The following is a 20,592-nucleotide window of genomic DNA, read 5'->3' on the forward strand; positions in this document are numbered from 1 at the left end:
AAAACACAATTAAAAAAAACTTTGCGTGAAGTGTTTTTATTCCTGGGCATTTTTAATTTTAATTCTAAGTCTATTCAGAGATGCAGTAGAGTTGGGTTTATTCCCAGTATATCCCACTAAGACCAGTTCCTTAGGAAGGGGACTTTAAAGGGATCCAGTTTTATTGCATTCATTGAAATCAAGGAGGAAACTAAATAAAATAAAATCAATGGGTCACATTCCCAGGGAAATAAAATTCACCCTTTGCTTGGCCTGGTTTTAATTTGCTTCAAGCCGCTGGACTTCATTGAGGTTCAAAGTGGACCCAATTCCTACTACTGAAGGAGAGCCGTGTGAAAAATCCACATAGAAAAATCAGGAGTCCATTTTATCAAAAGAGCTAAGATTACCATTAAAAAATATATATCACAAATTTTGATTTAAAACAAAAAATAAGCCTCTAGATCTCAATGAGGTCTCCTACCGGGCTTTAAAGGGTTAAAGCTAAAAGCAAGTGGGCGGACCTTCAGGCGGTGGTGGGCGGGGCCACTCGGCGCCCCGCCCACTCGAGGGCAGGGCTGAGCGTCTCCGCCTCTTTTTTTTGCGTTGTTTTCCTTCCCCCCCTTTATATTAACCATGCAAAACGTATGCGCATAAATTTGCATGTCTAACGAGGCCGGCCGCGCAGCGAGTGGGGTCGATGCGTCCAAAATGGCGGAGCGGGCCGGGCGAGGCGGAGGCGGCCGGCTGGACAAGAGCATCACTTTGCCGCCGGACGAGATCTTCCGCAACCTGGAGAACGCCAAGCGCTTCGCCATCGACATCGGTAAGCCCGGCCAAGGCGCCTTCTCCACCCCAACCCCTCCCGGTTCCCTGCCGCCGCCTCCGCCGTTCGCCCTTCTCTTTTCCCTCACTGAGGCGGCGGCGAGAGAAGCGAAGGTTTGGGGGGGGGGCGGCGACAGAGAACGGAGGCGCCGCGCAAGGCACGCCGGGACTTGCAGTCCCGCGCCTCATAGGGATAACCGGCGAGGAGGGCGACGCCGGACGGCAACTCCCGTTGTGCTTTGCGTCGGGCCGGGTGGCGCGGCGCCCGATGGGAGCGTTAGTTTCCGCGCTCGCCCTCGGCCAAGGTTTCGAGCCGGCGAGGACTACGAAGACCAGCGTCCCTCTGGATTTCAAGGACTGGATGGGTGTGGGGGGAGGGGAGTAACAGGGAGACGGTATAAACAAATCCTGGGTGTTTTTTGTGTGTGGGGGGAGGTTGAGGGAGCTTCCTTTTTTTGTGAGGGGGGGGAAAGACCCCCTCCAACCATGCCCCCCCTTTTTGCAGGAATTTGGGGGTGCTTTTTTGTGTGGGGAGCAATGCTGTCTGGTGGGGGTTATGACTCCCTTCTTTTTCCAGAGGGAGGAAAATAATGTCTTATTAGCAAAATTGCCCCCGCCTTTCGATGGGGAGAAAGAGAAAGGGGGATATTAGTTCTGTTTGCCCCTCCCCTTTATTTTTGTTCCCCTTCCCCCAAAAAACAGCCAGTTTTGTTCTTTGGGCCTAGTGAGATTTCCTTCAAACCCTTCAGAACCCCCTCATATTTTTAGGGTGAGTGGGTAGATACCCCAATCAGCCCCCCAAAAGGGGAGCTTTTAAATTTTTCCTGGACTGTCAAGAAAAATATCTCCTTTCCCCCTCCCCCCCAAAGAAACTGATAAAAAATATTACCCCCTCCCCAAAATAATAATAACCCCCAGAAATTTGGAAGAAACATGTTTCCAAATACAGGCCATATGTTAGGCTTTGAGTCTCCTGGAAGCCAGGAAGGAAATAGCTTTCTTTAAAAAAATTCTATCTATCTATCTATCTATCTATCTATCTATCTATCTATCTATCTATCTATCTATCTATATCATCCATCTATCGTATCTATCATATCTATCGTATCTACCTACCTACCTACATCTATCTACCTACCTACCTATCATCTATTTAAATCTATCATCTATTGTATCAATTATCTATATCATCCATCTATCGTATCATATCTATTGTATCTACCTATCTACTTTCATCTATCATACTTATCGTATCTATCTACCTACCTACCTACATCTATCCTATCTATCTATCTATCTATCTATCTATCTATCTATCATTTTTAATTTATGTTCTCAGATAATCTGCAATTCAAGCCTGGCCGTAAATAGTAAATAAACATTAACGCATAACACTTTGGTTTTAGAAACATGCCCTGCGCTTTTCAAAGTTTTGCATTGATGTGCAAATGCTTTGCCCCAAATTAAAGTGGGAATGAAAGAAGTAGCTATATAAATCTTTTTTATTTTAAAGTAGTGTTCCTTTAGTTGGTTTATTTTCAGAATTCCCTTCTCTTCCTAAATTACTTGAGTTGGTCACTAGTGAAAGATAAATGGGATCTCGCCTTTTGCCACGTTTTTGGGAAGGCTGCGAGCAAATGCAGTGCATTTAGAGTTTGCTTAATGGGTGTTGATGGGTTTGCAAGCCGTGGTGAGGAATGTACTCAATTGTGATTTATTCAGCAGGCCATGAAGCAGCTCCAGCTATATATAGGATGAACCCTGCCAAGTCTTGTGCGGTTTTAGACCCGTGTCACAGGGATCAGTGCAACATTTTTTGGCTTTTTATTTTAACATCTGCTAGTTTTTCTGTTTGGCATAACAATTCACCTACCTGGATACAACCCAGAGTCAAGGCAATAACACAAGAAGTTGGCCAACGGAATAAAATGGAGCTCAGAGGCCTCTTTCCCTACTTGACAGATTTTCAAGACAATGCCTCCCCTTTCCAAGCTGATTTACGTACTTTTATTTGTGAGCTAGGAGATCTAATTCTGACTTGGTTAACAACAATAACTTTTATGTAGTCAAGCATGGAAAGGTGGGGGTATAAATGTGCCAAAATTCAGGAAAAGCATCTGGTGAGCGAGGCTGACATTTTCATTGTCTGGTTTTTGTTTTTGGTTTTTTTTTTGCTGGCTGTCAACAAAGCATTTCTGGTAGAGAATTACAGGATGGGAAATGTCCCAGAGGACGGGTTCTGTGCTTTTTCTGTTGGCATTTCGTGGCAAGTATTCCCTTGGAGTTTGACGTGGCTGGCACCTGGCGATAAGGAGGCAGGAAAGTTAAGGGCACAGCAGGATAAGGCCGACATGACGGGCTTGTTTTGAAGTTTCGCTTTTCTGCTCTGATCTAGAAATATGACGGCTTACTCTGGCTGAATTTGCTCCATCCGTCCAGCCATTATGGCTTTAATTCCCTCATTAAGTGGTCCTCAGCTTACAACAGTTCATTTAATGACCAGCGCTGAAAAAAGTGCCTTATGACCGTTTTTCACACTTACGACCGTGGCCATCCTCATCAAAAACCAAATACTTGGCAACTGACTCATATTTATGACAGTTGCCACGTCCCCAGGTCATATAATCCCCCTTTGCAAGCTTCATATGAGCAACGTCGACCGGGAAATCAGATTCACTTAACAATTGTGCCAAGAAAGTTTGTCAAATGGGGCAAAACTCACTTAAGAAATGTCTCACTTAGCAATGGAAATTTGGAGCTCAGTTATGGTCCTAAGTTGAGGGCTACCTCAATTTCTGCTAGCTTGAAAGAATTGAGCATCAGATCTTGGCTGTATTTCTCTGCGAGGGCTCAGTGGCTGATCACATGTTGTGAAGAGTCAAAAGATGTGTATGTCGAATGAATTTTTTCCCCGTTGTGCTTTGGTTACCAAGCACAATTTAGTGTGACCCACGCATGCCCTTTCAGTGTGTTTTATCTTGATTAAAATTCCTCTGTGCATGTGTGTGTTTATGTATATAGATATATATGGCTCTTACCTACTACACCCACAGTTTATGAGGCAGCTCATAAATTATTCTGTGCAATATTTATCTGTGCAATGTACATGTCTCTGATTAAAATTCTCAACCCATGTCCCGTGTTTGCCGAACATGAATGATGACTTAACTGCTGGCTTGCTTTAGTGGAACTTGGAGGCTTGCTTGTGATTCAGTGCATGATAAAAACCACAAGTTTCAATATTGGCAGTGTGGAGAATCAGATGAGGAGCAGGGGAAAAAACATCCTATTAAGTGAATTTATTAAAAGCAAAGATCGTCCCTCTTTTTCCTTGTTCTCTACTTATATACAGGGTAGTTCTTGACTTACGAAGACTCATTGAACCCCAAATTTCTGTTGCTGAGTTAAACAGTTGCCTGATTTTATGATCTTTCTTGCCACAATTGTAAAGTGAATTGCTGCAATTGTTAAGTAAATCTGGCTTTCTCCCATTGATTTTGAAGGTTGCAAAAGGGGACCATGTGTGATCCTGGGACACTGCAACCATTATAAATACGAGTCAGTTGCCAAGCCTCTGAATTTTGATCACGTGGCCATGGGGATGTTGCAATGGTCGTAAGTGTGAAAAATGGTCCTAGGCCGTTGTAATTTCGAATGGTCATTAAATGAACGGTGGCAAGTCGAGGTTTTGCTTGATTGCTGAAGGAAGGGGCTAATGCAATTAAGAGGAAAGAGATCTCGGTGACTTCAACACCCAGAAGTAACGGATGGGAACTTCTCAAAGAGAGATCCAACCTAGAGCTAAAGAGAAATCCCCCAGTCAGCATTGCTGAGAATTCTGGGAATTGGAGTCCACCCATCTGGAAGATGCCCGTAGTTGATAAACCCTGAAAAGTTTCCAGAAATTGTGATGTTCTAAGGAAGGAATATTTTTCTACCTAATGGACAAGAAAGCAAAATGAGGGAACATGGAAAATTGAATTGGCCTTTACCAATAGGCATAAATAGAGATTCTTGCCTCACAATCAGGAGGCTGTGAGTTCGATCCATTTCTCTCTCTCTGGGCATAATGAGAATATATCTGCTGGGGGGAAAAACTCCGCATTGGCGACAGGGAAGGGCATCTGGCCAGTAAACGCTTTGCTAGCTCCATTCACTTGCCCAGACTCCTCCCTACAAGGGATTATGGGGTCGTTAGAAGAAGATGATGATGATAAATAGAGACCGCTGTTCACCATTTAACCCAGTTCTTGAGACCTCCTGAGACTCGTGATGTCTGGTTTGGCATTGCCCAAGAAGGAGGGTGTATTTGCGAGTCTGGCTCTGAGCCTCTCGTCCTCTTAAGGCATTTGGGGCCAATGCTCCCTCTCCCGTGGTCCGAATAGTTTTGAGTTTTGCAAGATAGTCCTGTCAACCGTGCCCCAAATTTTTGCTTTTTTCTCAATCCTGCTTTGCCTTTGCCAACAGGAGGATCGTTGGCCAAATTGGCTTATTACTCCACAGTGCAACATAAAGTGGCCCGGGTGCAGTCCTTCGATCAGTCGTGCAAGGTAAGACCCCTGTTTTCCTTTACCTATTGGTAGGAATCTCAAAGCCGGCATCCTGAGAGATTTGCAGCAGGAAACGCCGGGGCTCAGGCGCCAACCAACATTTTAGGATGGCCCAGGTGTCCAAATATGAGTGGTACGGTGGCCTAGAGGTGGAGCTCCCACCTCACAATCAGGAGGGCTATGAGTTCAATCTTAAGTAGAGGCAGATATTTCTCACAATGAGAATATATCTGCTGCACAAAACTCCCCACTGGCGACAGGAAAGGCATTCGGCCAGTAAACACTCTGCTATCTCCATTCAGTTCAAAGATGAACAAAGGGGTCCAAATATGATAACAAAGGCCCCAAACCTCTGAGCTTTAAGAGTCTTCCCCTCTACCAGTTGGCTAGTTTTCAACATTCTTGTTTAAAACCCAGTGGAATCTGGGCCAGCTGGCTGGGGAATTCTGCGAGTTGGAAGTCCAGATATCGTCAAGCTGTGGGGATTGAGTGTGGAAATCACCTCGCTTTCCCACTGTGCAAGAAAGCTGGCCTAGGGATCTCTTGAACCTTTTCTGTTTTGTCGATCCCCCGAAGGATGCCGAATCCGAATCTCCCTACGAAATCACCGTCCAGGAGGAGATCACGGCCCGGCTGCATTTCATTAAATTCGAGAACACCTATATCGAAGCCTGCTTGGATTTCATCAAAGACCACCTCGTCAACACCGAAACGAAAGTGATCAAAGCCACGGGGGGTGGTGCGTACAAATTCAAGGAACTTATTGAGAAGAAGCTGGGATTAAAGTAAGTGCGAGCGCCCAGGGAGACCCCCCGGGTCTTTGTGCGATGGGTTTTTTCGAGCTTCCAGCCCGGGTGACTCCTCCGCCGGCCTTTTCACAGGTCGCTTTCCTGAGCTGGTTCCACAGCTGTTAACAGCCCTCTTGTTTTCCTCACCTGGGTTTCCTGGTAGATTAGATAAAGAAGACGTGATGACCTGTCTCATTAAGGGGTGCAATTTTGTCCTGAAGAACATCCCCCATGAGGCCTTTGTCTACCTGAAGGATGCCGACCCCGAGTTCAGGTTTCAGATGAACCATCCTCACATTTTCCCTTACTTGCTGGTTAATATTGGCTCTGGAGTTTCGATCGTCAAGGTGAGAGGACCATTGTTTTAATCGACATAACAGGTAACCCTTGACCACAGCGGAGCCCCAGACTTTTGTTGTTGAGTGAAACGTTTGTTAAAGTGAGCTTTGCCCCATTGGACGGCTTTTCCCTGCCACTGTTGTTGTTAAGCGGATCCTGGCAGCCTAGCCCGGTCGTAAAAGGGCATTGCTGGGACACTGCAACCATCGTAAGCGCGAGTCAGTTGCCAAGCGTCCAAATTTTGATCCCGAAACCGTCGGGGTGCCCCAATAGAATAAGAATAGATCCGCTTGCCCACTCAACCCCAGGCTGCTCCGCCCTTCTGGACCTAAATAGATTTAGGCAAGAATCTGCTCCTTTGATAGGTGGAAACGGAAGATAAGTTTGAGTGGATTGGCGGAAGTTCCATCGGAGGCGGGACTTTCTGGGGCCTCGGAGCATTGCTTACCAAAACCAAGGTAATATTCAGCATTTGAGTGATGGATTAGGTTAATTGCATATATATATCTCTCTCTGTGTGTGTGTGTGTGTGTGTGTAGAGGATATGTAGGAGAAACAGAGAGGATGGGGCAGAAATCTGAGCAAAAACCCGATTGCTTTCTGTGTTGCTGGGAGAATTCCACGCCTAAACCCCAAGACTTAACTTTCCAATGGTTCTCATCCTGCGTTTTAGAAAGCTAGCTCATCAGGAAAAAAAGCTCCCAGGCTAGATTTTTAGAAGCAAGGAGATTTTCTCTCTCTAAAGAGAAGGTAAGCAGTTCCAGACCACTCAGAAGTGGGGGGAGAAGGGAGAGAGAGAGAGAGAGAGTCAAGAGTCAAGAATCATAAAATGCAAGGCTTAATGATAGTCATAGGGCACAATAAGTCACATCAAGTCACACTAGGAAACAGTCAGTATAAATCGTAAGGATACAAGCGACCAAGTTACAGTCATACAGTCACAAGTGGGAGGAGATGGATGATAAGGAGTGATGAGAAGATGAACAGTAATGGTAGTGCAGACTTGGTAAATAGTTGAATAATTGATTTCACGACATAAATGAGAAAAGAAATATCCCTCCTCCACGGCCTCTTCATCTGACAAACTTTTGGGGTTTTGTCTTGTTTTTTAGAAGTTTGATGAATTGCTGCAGCTTGCTTCAAAGGGCCAACACACCAACGTCGACATGCTGGTGAAGGACATCTACGGCGGGGCGTATCAAACCCTCGGGCTTAGCGGGAACCTGATCGCCAGCAGCTTTGGAAAATCTGCCACGGTGGATAAAGGTTAGGGTTTGCCGACATTTTATTTTTTGGTCCACTCAAACCCGGGGGTTGCCTCGCCCTGCCCATTAAAATGAAGGGCCTCTGTTATTATTTTTCCATTCTCCAGGTCAGCGGCCAACTCCAAATCTCACGGCCCTTCTTTGATTCTTTCCCCCCCGAATCTCATTCCGAATAAAATCCAGCCCCCTTCCATGAATTGATTCGCATCTTTTGTGTGGTGGTGGTGGTGGTTGGGGGCTTGATCCCTTCTTCTCTTGTGCCCTTCTCAGATTTTTCTAAAGAGGACATGGCCAAAAGTTTGCTGCACATGATCAGCAACGATATCGGGCAGCTGGCTTGCCTGCACGCCAAGCTCCACAACCTGGACAAAATCTACTTTGGCGGCTTCTTCATCCGAGGTCACCCCGTCACCATGCGAACCATCACTTACAGTATTAACTTCTTCTCCAAGGTAGCGGGGAAATTAAATCGGAAATCTTCTAGCAGGCTGGCAGGCTGGGGCGGGGTGAGGGCAGAGCAAAGTGAAAATGGGAGGGTATAGTTTTGTTTTCTGTGCCTGGATGGGCGAATTGTGTGGCGTGGAAGTAGACCTCTGTAAAGATATTTAGACAAATCAAATGATGTGTGGTCCTTGGTGCTCTCTAAGCTGGTTGGTTTTTTTTCTCTTTTTGCCGACATCTCATTACCATAATAGGCAATATTATCAGTGCTAGAAGGGGGAGAGAGAGCAAACTTTTCCCTTGTATCACTGATGATGTTACCTAGTTTGGTAATGAAACGTTTGCAAGGAAACCCCCAAGTTCAGACAGCATCAAGGACCCCACAGTCCTCCTCCTCTCCACAACCTCTCTCCCTTCGAACACGGATGATATTACCTAGTTTGGTAATGAAATGTCTGCAGGAAAAAAAAAATCCAAGTTCAGAGAGCAACCCCGAGCTACAAATACTCTTCTATTGCTAAAAATAAATGTTGCTTTTTCCCTGTTGCATTAAATTTCTCCATGGGAGTGGTGCGGTGGCCTAGAGGTGGAGCTCTCGCCTCACAGTCAGGAGGCTGTGAGTTCAATCCTAGGTAGAGGCAGATCTTTCTCCCTCGGGGAACAATGGGAATATATCTGCTGGGGAAAAAACTCCACTCTGGGAACAGGAAGGGCATCCGGCCATTAAAATGCTCTGCTAGCTCCATTCAGTTGCCCAAGTTCTACCCCGCAAGGGATTATGGGGTCGTTAAACGATGATTAAATTTCTCCGTGTCAGAGGAAGAACTTAAAGATGCCTTAAAGGGAAAAACACAAAAGGATGAGTCGGGTTGCCTTAGTCATTGCTAAGAAAATGAACACCTTCGTTTTCTGGTCCTGTCCCATTTCCGTTTGCAGAGCCTTCCTTGGTTTTTTTTTTATTCTTTTACCCTTTGTACTGTCAACCCCAACAGGGTTACTCTCCTCAGGGTTTTGGTCTGAAGCAACCTCCACGCCTTTTGCTCAGCGTTGTAAATGTAGGGCAGCTACTCCTCGGGGGTTCCTGCCAACACCGTGTTTCGTATTACGGCAGGGTGAAGTCCAGGCCTTGTTTCTGAGGCATGAAGGCTACCTGGGAGCCATAGGGGCTTTCTTAAAAGGAGCAGAGCAAGACAGTAAGTACAGCCCCTCCCTCCCCTGGGCCCCCTTGCTCCCCACAAAACTGGACAAGCAACCCAAATTCTGGGATATTTGCAAGCTCCCGTTTTGATCCAGGGCCCCTGCGAGGCTTCTCCTCCGGGGTTGTGTTAAATTTCTGGTGGGAAAAGGAACCCCGTGGTTCTGTTCATTCTCTCGGTTCTGAAATCTGTTTCTGAAACAAGAATCAAGCTTTGAAGCGGGTCTGGATGTGTGACTGGGAGTCGTCTTCGTCCCATTCAATATTCTGTCTCCCTGAAAGATAAAAGAAAATTAAAAAAAAACGCTGATAACTAAAAAAAAAAAAAAAATAGAACCACCTTGGCATAGGCTGGAATATCTTATATTCCCCCCCCCCTCTCTCTTTCTCTCTTCTTCCCCTTCCTGCAAACAAGATCCCAATTTATACAGCTGGGGAGAGAATTACGCAAGCAGTTCGGGCCTCCTGAGCACGTCGCCCGACGTTTGCCCCATGCAGCGGGAACGAAGTGGCACCGTGAGTCTTCCTACCGCCTCGATCCCACTCCCCTAAATATAGCTCTTCCCCCCCACCTCCCGGTTTGGTGGTTTCTAGGCAGGATGAGCCCTGCCTAGAACAATGGGAAACGGCCGGCCAGGAGCCTCTTGCTCTTTGGACAGGAAACATCTGCCTTCTCAGCAAGACAATCTCAGAATCCTGCAGGGTTTTTTTTTTCCTACCCCGTTTCCCCGAAAATACGACCTACCCTGAAAGTAAGTCCTAGCTTGGTTTTTTTTTTTTTTACACGTGCGCCCAATATGAGCCCTAAGCAAGATCCCACCCGCTCCAGAGTGGACAGGTAAAATTTAAGCAAAGGGTGGGGATGGAGGAGGCGGAGCTACCCTACTACTTACCTTTGGACAGGTGTAGCCAGGCCTCGCACACCCCGACACCTGCCTGGCCGGCCCATTTCTTCTGCAGCCGGCAAGGCTGGCAAGGCTTCCCCGAAGGCCTCTGCAGCTGGGAAAAAAGCTCTGGATCGACCCAGAGCTCAGTTATTGGCTCCAGAGGCCTTGCTGGCTGCAGAAGAAGAAGTTCCTGAAGGCCTCCGACGGCGGAAAGGAGGCCGGGGAAAACAAGCAGAGGCCAGCCGACGTTTTATTTGTGCAAGATGATTTGCGTGGCATACAGAAGGGAGGGGCCCCCATTTGGCTTGAGATTTGGGGGAGGAAGGGAAACCAGGCACAGCTGCAAAGTTCTATTTATTTATTTATTTATTTATTTGTACCCCGCCTTTATTTCTTTTTATAAGTAACTCAAGGTGGCGAACATAACTAATCCCTCCTCTTTTCTCCTCTGGTCTCCCCACAACAACCCCCCTGTGAGGGCTGGGCCGAGGGAGAGAGTGACTGGGCCAAGGGCACCAGCTGGATTCCATACCCAAGGCGGGATTAGAACTCCCCCCCAGTCTCCTAGTGATCGGCCCAAAGGTACCCAGCCGGCTTTCAGGCCTAAGGCGGGATTAGAACTCCCAGTCCCCTGGTTTCTAGCCTGGTGCTTTAACCACTGGACTGTCTCTCTTGAACTCTTAATGCCTTTTCTGTAGAAGGGGAGCAAAGTTTGAGTCTTCCAGCTGAGAGCCAATGAAGCTTTGCAGAAGCCAATATTCATATTTTTATCCTTTCTTTTTTTTTTAACATGGACACATCTCCTGCATTGTAGTTTCCCGCCGCTGTTATAATGCCTGCAAAAGCACAGCTTCTTTTTCCCCCCATGCTCCTCTTTGGATGCGCTGATTTTGAAAGAAAGAAAGAAAGAAAGAAAGAAAGAAAGAAAGAAAGAAAGAAAGAAAGAAAGAAAGAAAGAAAGAAAGAAAGATTGATAGATGATAGATATAGATATAGATATATATGACCATCCTGCTCACGCTACATTCTCTCCTCCTCCTCCTCCTCCTCCTCCTCCTCCTCCTCCTCCTCCTCCTCCTTTTTCTTCTTCTTCCAGTTTGACATGTTGGAAATGGATCGTCTGGAGCGGATGCTGGTCAATCTGCCTTTGCTGCAGGATCCCTCCACTTACGTCGCCGACACCGTAGATTTGACCGACGACATCCTGGCCCGGCAGTATTGGCTCTCGTGCTTTGAGGAGTCTTTGGATGGGGTAAGCATCCGTTTTCGGTGAGGATGGAGGTGGGGGATGCACCCACCCCCCTGGGCCACAACAGCCCAGGAAGGAGCCGATCACAAGTGCTTGGAGCCGCCCCAAAGGTGCTTTTTTCAGGAGGCAACTGGACTTTCTGGTTTTCTTTCTTTTGATGATGTTTCTCTTCTCATCCAAGAAGCTTCCTCAGCTCCGACTGGATGATGGAGAGTGGAAAGATTTATATATTATATTTATATTCCTTGCAGACAGCTGGTCATTTGCATCCTTTTATAGGGTCTTTGAGGCCACTTGGAGGTTTACACTGTGTCCTCGGGGTTACCTGTAGTCTGCAATTTTTCCCCCTCTAGAAATCCCTTCCTACTCTCACACCATTCCAAGGGTGTTCACCCCAAATTGTGTAGCTTAAAATCTTCTCAGTCATTCAGTTCACAGTTGTCCCAAAACCATGACAGGCAGGAGAATCTCTTGAAGCATTTTAGGGGGACAATTAGGAATTAAGGAAAAGGAGATTTTTTTGGGGGGAGGGAAGGAGGGGTAACCCATTAAACTAGATGAAGAATCTGGAATTTAATACAGCCACCTGCATCAAGTTTTTCCTTCTCTCGTTCAGGTCGCTAAACGTGCCGCAGCCAGCCAACCCGATTTGGTCGATGCAGCTGAGCGAGCCGACAAATTCCGACACAAATACCGGGAGAAACTTCAAACACTCCGACAGCAGCCGTTGTAAGTTGGGGCTGGGTCTTTCTTGGGGGAGGGGGGGGGAGAAGAAAAGGACCTCAGAGGTCTTTTAGTCCAACCCCCTGCTCAAGCCAAGAGACCTTAATTAGCTTAATTAATATTAATAGCATAATTGCCAACTCCTCTCTCTGGCCGATTTGTCGACTTCTCACTGTCCATCATAATTCCTGCTTTTCTTTTACTTTAAAAAAAATATCGTACTATAATTGGCCAGATTATACTGTATTTTGCCAGTTCCTTGGTCTCTGGCCATAGTTCAGTATATTTGCAGTCTTCTGGGCCGAAAGGGGTTGGTTATTCTTGCCAGTTTTGTAGCAAAAGATCATCCTATTTAATGATTCTTTTATTTCTTTTCCATTTTCACCTATTCTGCCCTGCTGCCGGTTCAGGGGCTGTGGCCAAAGTCTTCTAGCTGGCTTTTTGTTAATTTAAAGCAAGAATGTGCCCTAACTTACGAAGAAGTAAGGCAGGCTGGTTGTGTTAATAAAAAGGAAAATAAGAGGAGCAAAATGGAAAACAAACAAACAAACTCCGATGTTTGTGATAGCATCTTTCTTCCTCTACAAATCCTGGCCAGAGCTACTGAGAGAGCAAAATTTGCTAGAAATAAGCCAGGGGTGGTTTTTAAAAGCAGAAGAATCTTCTTTTTCTATAATATAACGGACTTTATCTCTCCTCCTTTTTCCTTCTCAGCGCATACGGCACCCTAACAGTTAGAAGTTTACTGGATACAAGGGAACACTGCTTGAATGAGTTTAACTTCCCTGATCCCTACTCCAAGGTAAGGCCTCCTCTTCCTCGCTGCCCTGGAGGGCGGTCCGATCTCTTTTGAGCCCTGACTCAGTTTTGCTTCCCCTCCCCGTCTCCTTGGGGGAAGGGAAGGAGGGGAAAGAAGGAAGATAGAAAGGAAAAAGGGAGAAGGAAGGAAGGGAAGGGAGGAAGATAGGTAGATCAGGAAGGAAGGAAGGAAGAAGAGATGGGAAGGAAGAAAAAGGTGGGAAGGAAGGAAGAAAAGATAGGAAGGAGGGAGGGAGGGAGGAAGATAGATCGGAAGAAGGAAGGAAGATGGGAAAGAAGAAAAAGATAGGGAGGGAGGATAGGAGGGAGGGAGGAAGAAAGATAGAAAGGAAAAGGGAGGAAGAAGGGAGGGAGGAAGGAAGATAGGAAGATCGAAGGAAGGAAGGAAGGAAGGAAGGAAGGAAAGAAAGAAAAAGAGATGGGAAAGAAGGAAAAGATAAGGAAGGAAGGAAGGAAGGAAGGAAGGAAGGAAGGAAGGAAGGAAAGAAAAAGAGATGGGAAAGAAGGAAAGATAAGGAAGGAAGGAAGGAAGGAAGAAGAAGGAAGGAAGGAAGGAAGGAAGGAAGGAAGGAAGGAAGGAAGGAAGGAAGGGGGAAAGGGGAAGGAAGGAAGAGATGGAAAAATCCTTTTGGAAGGAAGCTGAATGAATTTATTGTCTCCTGTAGCTCAAGAGGCTCAGTTGCCACTGGGGAAGACTAACCCTCCCTCTCCCTTCTTCCCTCTCCCTCCCTCCTCCCCCCCTCTCTTTCTCTTTCTCTCTCTCTCTCTCTCAGATAAAGCAGAAGGAAAACGGCATCGCACTCCGGTGTTACCAGGGGGTGATTGAGTCCCTGGATTCCCTGGGATGGGAGGAGAGGCAGTTCGCTCTGGTGAAGGGTCTCCTGGCTGGGAACGTCTTCGACTGGGGAGCCAAAGCCGTCTCGGAGTAAGTCTCTCGGGGTTGGGCCCCAGAATTCCCTCGCCTGACGACCGCAAGGCGAGCCCAGCACTTCCGTGGCTAAGCAAAACGGTGGTTAAAATGAGCTTGGGCCCATCTTGGTGACCTTCCTAGCCACCGTCGTTAAGAGAGTCGCTGCAGTCAAGTTAGTCACTCCGTTGTTAAGCGAATCTGGCTTGTCAGAGGGTCCCAAAAGGGAAGATATTTCTTTTCAGGTAGGGAGGGGGAGGAGTAGAGCTCCTTAGCATCAGAGCGTGTTAATAATAATAATAATAACATAGGAAATACTCTAAACGCTCTGATGGTCATTCGGGGAAATCCTTTCTTAGTGACTCCCTGGAAGCCAAGAGGAACCAACGGGCCAAATGTTCAAGTTTGTAGGCTTTACGGTTCTGGAGATTTTGTGATGATGCATGAGGGGCATTTCGCTTTTATGTAGAAATCGTCCCTTGGTCACAACCCTGTGATGTGATGCCTGGTAAAAACAATTCTGGTTTGAAATCTATATGTCGTTTAGTCATGATTTAGTCATCAGAAGCATTATTCTGATCCCTTGGGAAACCCCTACAAAGCCACCCAGGAAATTCTAGTTTGTGTTTGGTTTTTTTTAAATTCCCGCAGAAGAGTAGCAGGAAATTTTGCTGTGGTACCTGGTGTTGTTTTTTTCTCACCTATATGCTGTTCTCTCTCTTTCTTTTCTTCTTCTTCTTCTTTTTTCCCTCTCTTCCTGCTTTTCCTCAACTGCCAGCGTCCTCGAAACGGAGCCCCAGTTTGGATTCGAAGAAGCCAAGGAAAAATTACAAGGTACCAGGGTGGGAGGAGAAGGGAATTTGAGAAAGAGCCTTCTTTCGATACAGGGAGTCCTCAACTTACGTCCACAATCGAGGCCCACAATTCCCACTGCCAAGCGAGACCATTGTTAAGTGGATCCTGTCTTGTTTTACGCCCTTTCTTGCCACAGGTTGTTATGGGAAATTACTCACAGTTAAGTTAGGAACCCGGTTGGTTGAGTGAATCTGGCTTCCCCGTTTTCTGATAGTTGGGATGCAAATAAATATTTTTTTTTTTTAAAAAAAAACAACTTCCAGTCCAAGCTGAAAGGCCTTCCAAAGCTCATTGTAAAAAAGTTCAAAGAGCTGTTTCAAACTTGCAAGAAGGCATTTCAAGCTTGTGAAACATTGGCTGGCCTTTCTAGAGAAGTTTGCTTGATCTCTGGATGTTGAGTAGAGGGGTAGAGTGTGTGGGGATACCCCTTTCTCAAACCGAACCTTGGAGATGTTCTGCAAAAGGTTTACTTTTCTAAAAACCCAACTCTTTCTTTAGCCGATGGATCAGGTGGCCTGACCTTCCCAGCATATTCCTTTCCAGGAAGTGCCCAGTTCCAAGTTCTTCTGACCATTGATCGTGTTCAATTTTTTTTCTGTCTGTCTGTCTGTCTGTCTCTCTTTTTCCTCCCTTCCCCTTTTCCCCCCTGGCTGATGCCCAGAGCGTCCTTGGCTTGAGGATTCGTACAGTGAATGGGTGCAACGGCTCAAGGTACACCCCATCCTCCAACCTCCATTTTGGAGATCCTATTTGGGCAGAGAGGGGAGAAGGAGGAGGCATAGAGGGAAGGATCTCGCAGGTTATACATCCTTTTGCGCAGGAGAGGAAACCCGTGGGCTAGTCCAGTGTTTCCCCAGTCTCAGCAAACTTTATTTTTAAATTTAGGTATTGATTTTTCTGTTCAATACAATACTTAGCGCTTCATAAATGTCACGTTGTCTGGGTATTTCATTTGCTTAACAATGCCAATTACGTTCTTCATCTCCACCCCTTTTCTCCAACCATTGGTAAAATAAATTCCATGTTGGATAATACTTACGTCCCCTTTCTGCTTAATTTTCAACGTCAACCTACGGCTGTCCATTTCAGTGTCAATTCATGGCTGGCTGGGGAATTCTGGGAGTTGAAGGCCCACCCACCTCCCAAAAATCTCAAAGTTGCTGAAGTTTAGAAACACTGAACTAATTTTAAACCTGCCACCAAATTCTCATCTCCTGTAAGAGTGACTTTCTGGACCGAACCAAGTTCGTTTTTTAAGAGACAAGGTTGCATTGGACTTGGCCATGGGTTATTCTCCCATTGTCTCTGCTGCCCCATTCTTGGAGTGGACACTGGGAGAGAGGGTGACAGCGTCCAAATTGGGGGCTCTTGTCTAAGAACAGAAGAGAGCGTGTCTCCCCCCCCCCCAAGGAACTCCTTGGTGAGACATCAACTCTTCCACCCTTGTCTCGCATGACAAAAAAAGACTTTCTAAAATTCAAGAATAGTCAAGAAATTCCAGGAGACTGAAATATTATTTCCCTCTCACATTTCTTTTTTTTAAATTGAGGGATGGTTGTGGGTCTCTCCCCAGATGTTGGCTTTCTCCAGCAGCATAACTTGGCTTGAAGCCGCTAGGGAATCCGTGGCCAAATAGGAGGAGCGTTGTTTTGTCTCCGGCTTATTCTGATGCGTCTCTCTTTCCTTTCGCAGGCCCCAGCTCATAAATGTGCCTTAATTTTTGCAGATAACAGTGGAATTGATGTCATCTTAGGTGTCTTCCCTTTTGTTAGGGAATTGATCTCTAGGGGCACGGAGGTCAGTAACGTCTCTGCCTTAGGGTGAAATGGCTCCGAGGGTCCGTCCTGCCCACGCTTTGTATGTCAGCTTGGCAGTTTTAAGAGGAAACAAGGGCCCCCCCAGATAAGCATTCTCCATCTTGGCACCTTGGAGGGTGGGAGGGTATGACTACAACGCCTACCCTGTTTCCCCGAAAATACGACCTACCCTGAAAGTAAGTTCTAGCTTGAATTTTACACGTGCGCCCAAAATAAGCCCTAAGTTAAGATCCCGCCCACTCCAGAGTGCACGGGGGGAAATTAAGCTAGGGTGGAGGTGGGTGGAGGGTGGCGCTACCCTACTACTTACCTTTGGACAGGTGTAGCCAGGCCTCGCACACCCCGACACTTGTCCTTGCCGGCCCATTTTTTCTGCAGCCGGCAAGTCAATCTTCCTCTGGCCCCCTTGATGGGACTTGTGGAAAGCACCCAAGATTAGAAAAAATGGAACTGCTAGTATGTTTATAGCTACTATATTTTTTAAAAAAAGGATAATATTGTTTCATCCCAGCTTAAAAAGAACTAGTGGAAATACCAGCTTGATTTTGACTTTTCAACCAGATAACTTAGTTCTGTGGAAGATGCTAGTCAGAATCACGACTTAGAAAGGGAAGAGGTTTTCTTCGGCCTCATCTCTTCCCCCTCAAAGCTCGCAGCACAAGACCCAAAACCTTGTCTCTTTTCTTTTGGGGGCCAGGGTCCCCTGCAGCTCTGCCACAACTGAAATGGGGGGGGGGGGTTTCTCCACCAGGGAGTTGGCTTTAAGAGGAGGAAGAGACAGGTAGTTAAAACCCTCAGTGATCAATTGATACCAGCCCAATATCCATTATTTGCCAGTGAGTTAACACTTAACAAGGACGTGGCCAAAAGAAAGGAACAGGCAAGGCGGTTTTCTAGTTTAATTTTCTGCCTAAATTCTTCTTGGGGTGCCAACTCTTGTCTTGTAAACTTTTTCCGGGTAGTAGTGAAGGCGTGACCTCTTTTCATTTCTGGGCCAAACCTCCCCCCCCCCCCCCCCCAACAATAATATCAGATGTATTTGGTGGTCTTGTCTCACAAGCCAAGATTAAAGAAATCCCACTGGCCTGGGAATTTAGCTTGTTCCCCAAAAACTTGTATCGGGGTTCCTCATTCTAAATATATTTCAGTTCCTATTTAAAATGGCTCAAACTTCCCTGTATGACCTACAATGACTTATCTCCAAAATGTCCTTTGCTTTCTCTCTCTCTTTCTCTCTCTTTTTCTCTCTTTCTCTCTTTCTTTCTCTTTCTTTCTCCCTCTTTTTCTTTCTCTTTCTCTCTCTCTCTCTCTCTTTCTCTCTCTCTTTTGCAATACCAGGTTATTTTGGCTTGCAATTCAGGTCCTGCTCTGAATGACGTCACGTATAACGAATCCTTGCTTGTGGCGGAAAGGATTGCGACTATGGACAGTGTAATTCGGTAAGGATTGGTGGAAACAAAGGTTGAAGGCTCGAAAGTTTTTGCCTTGGGAGGGACATTTTAAATTCACAGCCTGAGAATGCTTCAGTCTAAGGCGGTAATTTTTGACAATAAAGGGAACTGAGAAGAACTTACTAAGTCAAGTTAGGCAACTATTAAGAAGTCGCCTCCTCTTAATATTAAGGAGACACAGTGACATCGGGATGATGTCATAACACAACTCCACTGCAACTGGGAGAAATGACACATTTGCTTCCAAATCAGAAACGGATATAATAACTCTTAGTCTGAAGTCTGAGAAGGAATAAAATCTTGATTTTATGATTTACAGTGTTAAGTAATAAAGATAATAAATACACTTATTTTCATTTATTCGTGCTCACCTTCCTAGGGCTAAGTCTTAGATAACCACTGAATTAAAACAAATTATAGGACCCCTTCTATTTTAAAAATTGTTCAGTGTTTTCTCGAATGCTTCTAGCTACTCAATAAAGTTAGTGTTGACTTCTTGATCAAATAATTTATATCTTTATTTTTTACAGTGTTTCAATCTCTTTTATTTAGTTTACAAAATCAATTTGACAGCTCTGATCCCTGACTGTAATGAAAAATATTCTAGATAAGCAGGCAATGTAGCCTCACAAAGTAAAACACGAACAATTATAGTTAATGCTAACAGATCAACCTCTTTGCATGTCTTGAATTAATTTCCTGGGCTTTTCTGTGTTTTGCTTGTCTCCTTTGATGTAACCTTTAGTTAAATTCAGAGAAATGGACAAGTTGTAATTAATTTTATATGGGTGAATGATTTGAGAATGTTTTAAGTATTTATATTTCTGGGTTTTTAAGATCAAATCCTCTCCTGGGATAGAATTTCTTTCGTGGTAATTGGTGTGCAGGATTTAAGGCGGCGCTTAGATCCCAACAGAAATGTCAATGTTCATTATACACAAATAATAGATGGAGCGAAGTTTGTTAAAGGAAACCTCTGTTAGACGAAGATCAAAATGTTCAAACATAACCGACATAACCGACATGTGACGCATCCGGCCCCTGGGCCACGAGTTTGACAGCCTTGATGTAGCCGACGTGTCTCTCTCCTTCCCCCTCGTTTGCTTCCTACGGAGACCCCTCCGGTCTTTCTAGCCATCTTTGCACTCCGATGCTGCACACTTCTCCCCTGGGCTGGAGTATTGCAATTTGACCTCCTCTCTCTCTCTCTCTGTCTCTCTCTAGAACTGCCCTGAAGGAAGAGAAGCTCCTCTTGGTCCAGACCGGCTCCAGTTCGCCCTGCTTGGACCTCAGGTTTGCCATCTTGCCGGTCGTTGTAAAATAAAAACGATAAGCATAAGAGTCGGTGCCTTTTCCGTGGGTTTGAAGCCTGAATGGCTGACTTCCCCAGGCTGATCGGCTTCTGAAAGTAAGCTCAGCCCCCACCCCCCAAGCTCCTTCCTGTGGCCTTGCTGGCTGGGGGATTCTGGGAGTGCAAATACTCGTGGCCTCTCCCCCCTCTGTGTCTGGTGTGCAATGCTGTATAGTGTCGTTTTGAGGGAAGGAGTTGAAACCAATTTACGTCCGGGATGTGTGAGGGGTCAGTAGATATTTTCCCAGCCCTCTTCTGGACTCCTCCTGCAGGATATACAGGTCCTCCATGGAAGGCAGGTTGGCAATAATGGAAGATGAAGTGTTTGTACTTATATAGAAAAAAAAAACCTCTTATGAATAAAACAAACAAAAAAAAGGCAACACAATTTGAGCCCCCTGCTCCCTTTCCACAGTCGTTTAACCCCCCCCACCTTCTCGATTCCCACAGCCGCCTGGACAAGGGCCTGGCCAGCCTGGTGCGAGAGCGTAAGACCGACCTGGTGGTCATCGAAGGGATGGGCCGGGCTATCCACACCAACTACCACGCCAAGCTGAAGTGCGAGAGCCTGAAGCTGGCGGTGCTGAAGAATTCTTGGCTGGCCGACCGCCTGGGCGGGAAGATATTCAGCGTGATCTTCAAGTACGAGCTGCCTCTCAGGTCCTCCTGATGAACTCCGGGCAGAGACGAAGCGATTTGGCTTGGCCAAGGACTTGCACTAGTTACAATTTTAATTGTAAAGAATGTATTTTTATTACCACAGGGGAAAACGAGTTCTCTCTTTCTCTCTCTCACGCGCGCACACAAACACACACACACACACCCCTCTGTATTTATATTGTGCTTTGGTGACTTTAAAAGAAAGCAGCTATCACTCCCTCCACGTGCGTGCATGCGTGTCTGTGTTTCCCTGGATTTGATGCAACATTTGTTGACGGCGGAAGTTTTGATTTTTTTTTTTCCTCCTTTTTTCCCCCCCCTCCCAGGGTTGGTTTTTTTTTTTTTTTTTGGGTGCGTGTGAGATGCTTGTATTGAAATGTCCTGAAAAGCTTTTTTAAAAATCTATATATCTATATATAATCTATATTTTAGCTTAAATTTGAACTAGCCGATTACATGGCAAAAAGATCAAATAGAGATTTTGAAAAGAT

General features: G+C 45.8%; 1 protein-coding gene across 5 annotated transcripts; it reads left to right on the top strand.

Annotated features, from left to right (window-relative positions):
* Positions 1 to 516: 516 nt before the first annotated feature.
* On the top strand, positions 517 to 20,592 carry PANK4 (pantothenate kinase 4 (inactive)). 5 transcript variants are annotated; one of them, XR_015745471.1, is made up of 19 exons: positions 517 to 805; positions 5,272 to 5,354; positions 5,931 to 6,139; positions 6,306 to 6,489; positions 6,847 to 6,939; positions 7,594 to 7,747; positions 8,017 to 8,198; positions 9,299 to 9,380; positions 9,798 to 9,898; positions 11,366 to 11,521; positions 12,135 to 12,247; positions 12,956 to 13,043; positions 13,834 to 13,985; positions 14,746 to 14,801; positions 15,484 to 15,533; positions 16,549 to 16,619; positions 17,978 to 18,078; positions 19,315 to 19,383; positions 19,892 to 20,592. XR_015745471.1 is itself a non-coding variant. In XM_087944426.1 (19 exons), the coding sequence occupies exons 1-19, from the start codon at positions 643 to 645 to the stop codon at positions 20,109 to 20,111; spliced, it is 2,361 nt and encodes a 786-aa protein (XP_087800552.1). In that variant the 5' UTR covers positions 517 to 642; the 3' UTR covers positions 20,112 to 20,592. The 5 variants fall into 5 exon arrangements, 3 of the variants coding, with proteins under 3 accessions (XP_087800552.1, XP_087800553.1, XP_087800554.1); XR_015745470.1 differs by having other exon boundaries at positions 16,515 to 16,619; positions 18,000 to 18,078; positions 19,892 to 20,322; XM_087944426.1 differs by having other exon boundaries at positions 16,515 to 16,619.

Source organism: Notechis scutatus, chromosome 16 (assembly GCF_049901735.1).
Source record: "Notechis scutatus isolate UNSWTSFEM ecotype Mainland chromosome 16, rNotScu1.2, whole genome shotgun sequence".
Lineage (NCBI taxonomy): Eukaryota > Metazoa > Chordata > Lepidosauria > Squamata > Elapidae > Notechis > Notechis scutatus.

Excerpts from the sequence above, each read along its gene's own strand:
- PANK4 (XM_087944426.1), top strand. The coding sequence starts at position 643 with ATGTCTAACGAGGCCGGCCGCGCAGCGAGTGGGGTCGATGCGTCCAAA. Across the intron at positions 6,140-6,305 it reads GAGAAGAAGCTGGGATTAAA|ATTAGATAAAGAAGACGTGA; the intron begins GTAAGTGCGAGC and ends GTTTCCTGGTAG. Across the intron at positions 8,199-9,298 it reads GTATTAACTTCTTCTCCAAG|GGTGAAGTCCAGGCCTTGTT; the intron begins GTAGCGGGGAAA and ends GTATTACGGCAG.